Source organism: Phodopus roborovskii, unplaced genomic scaffold (genome assembly GCF_943737965.1).
Source record: "Phodopus roborovskii unplaced genomic scaffold, PHOROB, whole genome shotgun sequence".
Classification (NCBI taxonomy): Eukaryota; Metazoa; Chordata; class Mammalia; order Rodentia; family Cricetidae; genus Phodopus; species Phodopus roborovskii.
The window spans coordinates 53,616,457-53,626,702 of record NW_026126511.1 but is presented as its reverse complement, the minus strand read 5'-3'; the positions used below and the strand labels follow the sequence as shown (position 1 = coordinate 53,626,702).

The 10,246-nt window shown below is 40.0% G+C and overlaps 1 protein-coding gene across 1 annotated transcript in view; it reads right to left on the bottom strand.

Annotated features, from left to right (window-relative positions):
- Positions 1-4,969: 4,969 nt before the first annotated feature.
- Setdb2 (SET domain bifurcated histone lysine methyltransferase 2) overlaps positions 4,970-10,246 on the bottom strand; it is a 58,627-nt gene continuing 53,350 nt past the window's right edge. Inside the window, 5 exon segments of the mRNA XM_051195596.1 lie at positions 4,970-5,575; positions 6,746-6,817; positions 8,214-8,345; positions 8,948-9,008; positions 9,674-9,741. Of these exon segments, the coding sequence (XP_051051553.1) occupies positions 5,418-5,575; positions 6,746-6,817; positions 8,214-8,345; positions 8,948-9,008; positions 9,674-9,741 (491 nt within the window). The 3' untranslated portion in view covers positions 4,970-5,417.

Genomic DNA, 10,246 nt, shown 5'->3' with positions numbered 1-10,246 from the left:
TGAACACTCACAGCAGTGTTTCATTAGGGTTGCATTTGAGATTGGTGCATACTACCCCTCAGCCCCACCCTGTAAGTACTCACAGTGGCAAACTCGACATGTGTGCTCCTTTGTGAGATGATGGGACTGTTAAAACCACCCTTCTTACAGGAATCCACTTTTTGGGTGGGGGAGTCTAGGCCACATTCCATTGCAAATTTATTCAAAGCTTCACCTTCCAGTATTGGTTTTCCTTTCTTTAATTGTGTTGGGAATAATTTTTGACTGACTTTAGCCTTGAAATGGGGTTCCCCAAGTCACAGTTTCCCTAAAAAGGCCATTTTTAAGAGTGTTTGTCCTTAGGTCTGACTGTGAACATTAGTGGGATGCAGGAGTGTTCGTGTCCCAGCTTTACCCACTGAGCTTGCTTTCATGTGAGCCATTGTCTGCTCTCTGCTCCCTGAAACTCCTGCACGTGTGTGTGTTCAGTTTCCCCCTTACATGGGGCCTGGACTTAGCCTGAGTGTGGAGCCGTGTTGACAGGGAGGGAATGCTGCAGACAGTGTGGCAGTGATGCTTTAAAATGAGTGTTACCAGGGCAGAGGGGAGCATTGCTGACAGGTGAGATAAATGCAAACCCAGAACTCAGCCCCCTTTTCTTGATTGTGTCACAGTGATTGCTGCCTGGCATATTAGTAAGTTAGAATTGACTCTTCTGTGACCATTTTTCTTCCTAGGACAACAAGTGCACATTAATTTGAATTGCTATAATAGGCCGTCTGTACAACCACAGTCCTGCAGACTTAGGATGTCAAGGTGGTAACTTCAGTATGTTTACTATTGCTCTTACTTGAAAATTCTCTCCACAAAAAAGCACAAATTACAGCTGTAAATCCATAACCATAGATAGTTCACCTGACAAAAACATACTAAGTTCTGACACAGCTGAAGACGCACTTCTCAGCTTCTTAGGTAGCTTGAGTGAGTGTTTATGAAAGTGGAAGATCAAGTCCTTTCAAAAGTGTCTGAGTATTTTTTTTAATGCAGTCTTTTTATTTTTCTATTTGGTTTTGTTTTAATCATAGAAAACAAAAATTATTCTTGAAATTAGTATTTTCTTTTGATGTAATAATGGAAGCCAGAGAAGTCACAATTCTTAAAATAGCATAAACTTTACTGGACTTTATTGACTTTACTGGAACAATGTTTGATATACATATTTAGGATGCATTTATGTAATTTCTTGAATGGCATTAATAAATAATCTCTTAAGGCAGGCACGTACCGTTGTGGTTGTTTTCTCCTTTAGAGAAAGTAATATACAGCCTGAAAAAGGGAGGAGCTTGTTCTTTTTGTACAACATGGATTAATTTGTGGACTTCAGTGAAAAAAAAAAAAAAGTCAGCTACAAAAAGAGAAGCAGTAAGTGGTCCAGTTCCTAGAGACAGAAAGAGAGTGGTTGTCAGGGACTGGGAGAGGACAGAGCTGTTAGGTGGGCGTGTTCTGTTTTTCACGAATGAATGATAATTTTTGACTATATTTGATGTTACTGAACTGTATATTCTTTTTTCTCATATACATTATTTGAGTCACACAGCTGTATGAATTAAGCACAGATTATTTTTACAGTTAGCAAAGCTTCATAGACAAAGAAGGTGATCTTAAAAGGTTAGAAACAGTAAATTTTATTACATATATCACAATTTTAAAACTTAGCAACATTAGAATAAAAATAAGATACCACTGTGTGCTACAAACTGCAAGATCACCCAGTTGTCCCACAGCCACCATTCCATGAGATCACCCACCAAAGCCAGGGGCCCTGCATGAAGGAGTTCAAACCAACGTGAAGGTCATATGTGGCGTTATAGTCTTGTAAGTAAAAGTGGCTGTGTCTTGCTGTAGATCCTTCTGGTAACTTTCTCCTTTTTGTAGCAAACTTGGGATTTACTTCCCACAGCTCAGCACTATATGGTCATTTACTGGGAAAAGTTTCTCCTGTGCATTTGGAGTTTCCTAGCTATGTGTAAGACCTGTTCTCCATTACCAGGTGCTAGTTTACTGATTACACTAGCTGTAGGTGAGAACTGTTTCCCACTACCAGGTCCTTGTTCCCCAGTCCTGTGTAATGGCAGAGATCTGCCTTCCTGCACTTGTCCTTACTGACATGCATTTGGTCAATATTTAGGGCCCAGGAAAAGCATTCCACCTAAGACATTTCCAGGTATCCAGGGACATAGAATTACTACATGCCTAAAACTGGTGATTCATAGCCACTTAGATAAGAAAACAAGCATGCCCTGGTTTTACTTCACTGGTAGATAGAAAAGCAATAAACTAAACTAACCCAGCTCTAAAAGATTCTCAAACTTCCGCATTCACCTTCATCCTGGTTTATTAAATCAAGATCTTAGCTTAGATTTACTGCTTGTGTTTCCCCTGAGGAGATAATAGCCTACTTTCTCATCCTCAGGAAAATGTACTTTCCTGGAGACCGTGCCACTACAGAGCACTGGAAGGTGCTAAGTTCTCTTTCTTGTACAAATTAAACTTAGACCCTCTCCTTGACTTACAGTCCTAAGCAAATGATGCTAAAAGCTTCTCTTAGCAGGAAGTCATAGCAAAAGTACCACAGCAGACCAAAAGCTGCTTGCTTGCTTTCTCTGTTATTTACATAGGTTGCCTGGTTACTCGATACTCTCTGTGCATGCTAGGAGAAAAGCAGCCAATGAATATAAAGACCATCTTTGCCATACTCGTGATTTTACTAAATATACACTTTTTAGCTCTTTATCTACTTAAAAGTATATCATAGCACACTGGTGTCCCTTTCTAGAATTCCCTAATGATTTACTCTCTCTTAACTAACCTTCTCCTTTAAGGCCTTCACAGGACATTCACAAAGCCACTCCCACCTTTGAGCTGACAGCTATGACTTGTCTATGTGTATGTAAATTCTTATCTGTCTTTTATGGTGCAAAAGAATTCCAGTCCTGGACCCCACTAGGGAGCTGGGAAATTGCTCCTTGCAAAGGTATATAAACTGGAAACATTGGTTACTGAGATACAAAAGAAAAAAGATACAGAAGAATAAAGAAACATGCAGAGATGCAATTGTGTGTGTTGATTTTTTTACCTCAGACCCCCATAATTATTTTTACCAGGAATTTTGCCAGGAATCCCAAAAGAGTACTAGTACCTCAAAAAGATCCTGAAAATTGAATGTGTCAACTGCTTCTCAACTATCTCAACCCAATATTTCTGTTAAAAGGATATAGTTGAATTATCAGAGTGGGAAAAGCATTTGAATTGGTAGGAATTAAAAATGAAAAGTAGCAGCCACTGTCCTTGTGATACATATCAGTTATTAGGGCAAAATACAGATTAGGTTAATAACCAGTGATATAATGGGATATTTATAGTTTTCAAACAGTTTTGTATATGGGCTGGGTGTCGGGTGTGCAGTACATATCATGGCACTCTTGTGGAGGTCAGAGGGCAAATTGTAGAAGTCAGTTCTGCTGTGTGGGTCCCTGGTGTTAAACTCAGGTCATCAAGCTTGGTGGCAAGTGCTAAGCCATCTCACCATCTTTTTTTGTTTGTTTTCTTTTTTTAAAGAATGGAACCAAGTGGAGTTGACCCATTTGTTCTGAAGATGGTTTGTGTAGAATAGGGGGAGGGAACATAAACTTATTTTTGCTCATCTGTAAAACAAGATAACCATGGGCGTTGATGAGTCTTCCCCTAGGTCTACAAAATACATCACTTCCCACAGTGCCATCTACTGTACCCTGGGCTTCTATACATTCTCTTATATGGAAAGATGGATGTAATTATTTGGCTCGTTTTTCAGTAATAACAGAGCAGGCTTATTTTATCAGTTTGCCCAATATGTTCCAGCATTATGAACCCAAGCAAGTGGTGCTCCCTTTTGCCATGAAATTACTGTGATTGAAAAAGTTGAATGAAAGGCAGGAGAGGAAGCTTTAACATGATGCCCCACTGATTCTGATGATCGCAGCCATTCCAGTTTACCCTTCATGAAGTGACATTGGTAGCCACAGTAGTGCACCAGGAATGATTCCTTAACAAGTATACTTTGAGCATTCACTCCAAACTGGAAACCATGCTGGAGACACGGCTCAGTCCTGTTTTGAGGGTCGTGGTAGGAATTAGAAATGTGACTGTGAAGGAGTGAAGCGGCAAGAGTGATGTGGGCATGCAGATCTGAACTGCATATTGTTAGGTGGAAAAAGAAGTCTTCGTTTTTCCCCATTCCACATTCCTAATGATGTTCTTATTCAAAGCGCTAAGTTCCTAATGTTGGTGTTGCCTTGAAGATGACACATGCTCTTGCCTTGTAATTATAACTGTGGCCACAAAGACACTTTTTTCTCATCATCTAATTTTTTTTTTTTTAGTTTTGATAATATTTTTCAATTTAAATTTAAAACAAACTTGTTTTACATGTCAATCCCAGTTCTCTCATCCTCCCCACCCCCCATCCCTATCCCATCCCCTTTCTTCTCCCTGGGGTGTGGGGTGAGGCCTTCCATGGGGAGTCCTCAAAGTCTGTCATATCATGTGGAGCAGGGCCCAGGCCCTCCCCCATGTGTCTAGGCTAAGAGAGTGTCCCTCTAGGTGGAATGGGCTCCCACAGTCCATTCGTATACTAGGGACAAATACTGACCTACTATCAGAGGCCCCATAGACTGCCCAGTCCTCCTAACTAACATCACATTCAGGGGTTCTGGGTTGGTCCTATGCTGGTTTCCCAGCTATCATATGGGGGTTCATGAGCTCCCTCTTGTTTAGGTCAGCTGTTTCTGGGTTTCTCCAGCCTGGTCTTGACCCCTTTGCACAAAGACACTTTTAAAGAGACTAATGAAGACCCCATATAAAATGGATAAGACAGAGCAAAGCATTCAACATGCTTACAGCTGAGGGCTGCTGTAAACTGTATTAAACAAGCTGTCCACTCTATAGAAAGTGTATTCTACAAATGTTTATTGAGTTGTTAAGTCTTGGAAATGTGGTAGTGAGCAGAAACCCAGGTTAACAGTAAGCAAGGCACAGGAATGAGTTTCTGCCCTAGTCTACTGGCGTCAGTAATACTGAGAGGCAGCTGTTGTGAGATATGCAAAGGCTCTGGTGCTGCTGCAGTTGACTGGGGTGGGAAGGGAAGGCACCAACCAATAGAAAGACTTCCTCCTTGGAGAACAAATGGGGAGAGCTGTTCTCAGCTGATCCAGTTGGCCTGAGGAGGAGGTTTTACTGGCAAGGAAAAAGGACAAGAGATGGCAAGAGGACTAGAAACACCCAGTCAGGTATAAAATAGCGATCAGCAGGAGCAGGTCAGAGAGGGATGGGGACCTATGTGGCTGTCTTTTGAGCCTGCTTGCATTTCAGCAGACTCCTAGCATTTGAACTGGTGGTTCTTATGAAGACGGTGGGGATCTTGAAGTAGAACTTCAGTGGCTCAGGTCTCCATTTTCTTGAAGTGAGCACAAGGTTTGTTCTAAATTCCCAAGTGCCTCAAGCTGCTGTTTCAGCTTCCTCTGCCTTTCTTCCTGTTCACAAGCTTTATTCTGTATTACTTTTAAAAGAAATGATGTGGCTTTAGTTTATGCAGTGATTTGATTAAAAATTTACTTTCTCTAGTCTGGATTAGTTCAAATATATACTTCATAGTAGTTGTGCCTCAAATGAAAACAGTGATGTGAACAGAAATTAATATTTCAGAGTTCAAATGGGAATGAGTAACAGGAAACCAAACTTAGAGAGGCTATGCATATTGAGGTGACACAGGGCAAACTCTTTTCTCACAGGAAAAACCTGTTGTCATGTCGTTAGTTACTGATAGGTGCATCTGTAAAAATGAACATTGTAAGACAGAGTGTTAGGCAGTAACAGAAGGAGCTATTCATACCAGTCCTGTGGGAATCTGGTCCTCACCCATGTCCATGGGTGCAGTGCAAGAGGTATTTAGTACTAAAATGGGGCATAATAAATGCATGCTTCTTATGTTTGTCAAACAATGTTTCACTATGTACCCAGGCTGGCGATCCTCCTGCCTTACCCTTTCAACTGCTGGCATTACAGGTGTGCACCACAATACTCAGGTAACTGCATCTTAAACACACACACACACACACACACACACACACACACACACACACACACACACACACAAAACATTTATTAGCTATTCTGCTTTTTTTCTCTCTCTCTCCTGATGAATTTTAGAATTACAGTACTCGCTGCTTCAGGAGATGAGCTTTGAAAATAAACCTTAGGAAAAGATACAACATTTCTTCAAGTGAGAGGGAGGTGAGCTGCAGGATGGGTCACTGTTTCCTCCATCATGCTGCCTGTGGGCAGAGAGGCTGCAGGAAGCCTCATGTGTCTGTATATGGATAAAAAACACTCTGCAGTTTTAGAATAAAAAACTTTTGTTGTTTCTGCCTTGTCAGTTTTTCTGGTTACAGAAGTATTTGTATGTCTCTGGAAAACACTGAACTATAATCTATCCACCTACAAATCACTGCTATTTCTAGGAGGTGATCTGTCTGTCATCTGTGTCTGTGTATATGTGTGCAACTACAGTCTTTTGCATGTATTTCTTCTCTGTGTGTCATGCTGTTTTTGTAATGGGATTTTTTCATTTGATAAAAACTCTTTTAGAAGTATGTTTATTGTTTTGTCACCTGTCATTTTGATTTGAATCAAAACTCTAAACCACACTGTTATTTTATAAATCACCTACCTTCTTGGAATTTTATTAATGTATCTTCAAACAATCCATGGTCAAACAGTAAAGTATCAATGTCTTCATAGTCTAGAGGGAGAAACAGCTTCCTGTGTTAATTTTAATGTGAATAAATCCCATGAGGAAAAATCAGAACCACCCCCCCCCCATGGAAGAGTAAGCAACCAAGCAATGCAGCACAGCTCAGAGGCCATCAGGGAACCCATGAGAGGCATCAGTTCAGTATCCCTGTATAGCTAGAACCTCTGGGGAGGTTATAAGAGGTCACAGTAACTATATCCTTGCATACTGCAAGTGGATCTTTTTATTCCCTAGGAACTCATTAAGAAAGAAACTTCTGTTACAGAGTTGATCTAAACAACTACTCCATGGTCTGGCAAGATGGCTCAGCAGGTATGGGTGCTTGCTGCTACCTGATAACCTAAATTCAATCCCCAGAACCCACATGGTGGGAGGAGAACGGATCCTCCAACTTGTCCTCTGCCCTCCGTGTGTGTGCTGTGGTGGGTGCACAATGCAGATTTAAAAGAGATTTTATGTGTGTGCGTGTGTGTGCGTGCGTGTGCTTGTCTACATCTACAAACAGGTGTAGGTGTTCTCGGGGTCCATAAGAGTGTCAGCTCCCCAGGCTATTGAGGTACAGGCAGTTGTGAGCTGCCAAACACGATGTTGAAAACTGAACCTAGGCCTTCTGCAAGAATAGTGCTCTTTACCACTGAGCTGTTTCTCCAGCCCCTGTAATGATTTTTTTAAAATCTTTGGTTTATTAAGGAATAGAATTTGAGGCACTTGAAAATTATAGCCTATACTTTAAATATAAAGAAAAGAATAAAATTATAGCCTAGAGGCTGCTTCCCAGTACCATGTTGGGTGGTTTATGACTGCCTACAATTCTGGCTTCTGGGGTATCAGTTCTGTCATCTATGGGCAATGTACCCCCATGTACATACTTCCCACACACATATTTACATATGTAAAAATAGTAGAACTGTTTCTTAAGACATTAGCTGTGGCAACAACAACAAAACCAGTCAAACCAACACAACACAGTTGCGATGAATGTACCTTTACCATTCAGCTGTGTGTACCTCTGGGAAACAGTCTTCCATATCTAGTTGATTTACTATGGATAGTAGATCTGGCAATAACTTGATTTTTTAGTTTTATTATTTTGTGTTTGGGTGTTTTGCCATTATGTACACACAGGTAACATGTGCATTCCCAGTGACTGTACAGGATAAAAAGGTGTTAGATTCCCTTTGAACTGGAGTTATGGTTGTGAGCCACCATGTAAATGCTAGGAACTGATTTTGGATTTGCTGCCAGAATAGGAAGTGCTCTTGAGCCCTGAATAATCTCTCCGGTCCATAAACTGATTTTAAAGAATAATTTAAAGAAGGGAGGGAAAATGCATGTAATGATGGTTTGTTTTCTAGTATTCATTTACATTTAGCTGATTCAGTACCTGATTCTGAAGCAGTCTCATTCAGGAGTTTTCCTTGAATTGAATCAAGTTTTTCTAGTATCCCTTCAAATAATTCATTAAGAAGTCCTGCTTCTTTGCATTTCTTCAGAAAAGGAACATGGGAAATTGCACCTAAGAACAAAAAAAAAAAAAAAAAAAAAAAAACAAAACAAAAACAAAAACACGTATTAGGAGGAAATAGTCTTAGGGCAGCTATTCTCGTCATATGATTACTTTATACTTTACCAGTTGATGGGTGAACATAATTGTCTGATTTTTCTGTAGTTCAAATAATAAATAGTAGTACAAAAATAACTTTTCTCTGTTTATAGTAACTATTTGAATTAATATGATTTTGTAAAATTTAGCTCTAAGTGCTTGAGGTGACAGCCTCTCATTTTTGTCACAGATGCTGGAAGGATGGCCCCTTATAGAACAAAAGCTACCCTGCCACTGTGAGTTGTAGCACACCACTAGATTCTGGCCTCAGGCAAACCTACCTTCCTTAATAATTGTGTCTCAGACTAAGAAGTAATGGTCCATTCCAACTCAAATAATTTTATATGGCAGGGGTTCTAATAAGAGTGCATAGTTGTAATAAAATAAAGACTGTTGTTCTTATTGGGTACCAAAAGTCCAGAAGAATAGAGACACCAGCATTAGAAGAGATGGGTCAACATTTTTGTAAGTATTTGGAGGCCACTGTATTTGTACAACCCTCACTGAAAACAAACCTTTGTGCCCGAGGGGCTCATCTGTCATGTGTCTTTTGGGTCTACCCAACTTCTTTGGTGGCTAGAAGAGAAAATCAGATTATATGTTTTAATCAAATGCAACAAAAAAGCTATGTTAGACAGACTTTTTTTTTTTAAAGTTTAGTTTTGGTAAATTGGATCCAAATGGCACTCTGAAATAGCTGAGACCTGTATGGTATGCTGTTTGTGGCCTGCAAAATAACTCTTGAATAAACACTAAGAAGGAGAGATTGTTATCTTGTACTTGGTTTATATACACTGATAGAAATGTTGTGTCAAATCTTTCCAAATCTTTTAAATTCTAGGTCTACAAATCCTGAAATTTTTAAGTTATAAATTAGGTGTGGACATATGTGGACATGTAGCTGGGAAACACTTGGTTCTGAACAAATGCTTGTCTGTACTCTCAGCCCATTTAGGACTAAGTACCCTGTAAGGTCACATGTTTTCATTAAAATGCTGCCAAGGAATGCTTGATAGAAGCCAAGGGGACACTGTAATCTCCTGAGCTCCTTACTAATCTCAGTGTGATTCTAACACATCAGGACCCTAAGACTAGCTCCAGCTCCACCAGGAAGAGAACACACATGAAGGATGGTGTGTAAATGCAAGCTCCTCCGAAGATTTGAAAAGTGTGAGCCTCTGACATTCAGAATTTTAAGTAAGGACTTTATGTGAAGAAATGATAACTGTAAGTTAAATTACCTGTTCAGGGACGTCTAAAGGGAGACGTTTCTTCCTTCCTCTCTTTTTCTGCAAGCTTGGGCCCTCAGCTAAAATAGAAACCATTTAAAACTTAGAATATATAAAGCAAAAGATTGCTGGGTGGTAATGGCTTTAATCCCAGTACTTGGGAGAAGGCAGAGTCAGGAGAATCTCTGATTTCAGGGCCAGCCCGGTCTACAGAGCAAGCTCCAGGGCAGCCAGTGCTACACAGAGTCGGAGAGAGGGACACACAGAGAGAAATGGTTACTGTTTGTATAAAATAAAAAACATATGCCAAAAGTTGCAGAAGACTGGGTAAACTTGGACCATAGCATATACAACTTACAAAAGGACTGATTTTAATTATAAGTTCATAAGCCAATGTTAAACTGATAAATGACAGGTGGTGTTAGACAGAACAGAAAAATCAACTCTGGTCATAGTTGTTGAGAAGGTGCAGTAACACATTTTCATTATCAAGCTGACAAATGTCCTCTAGCTAATGCTTGCAGAGATTTGGGCAGATGTGTTTTCTTTGTCTAGAGTAGGATTTTCATAAGATTACTAGCCATT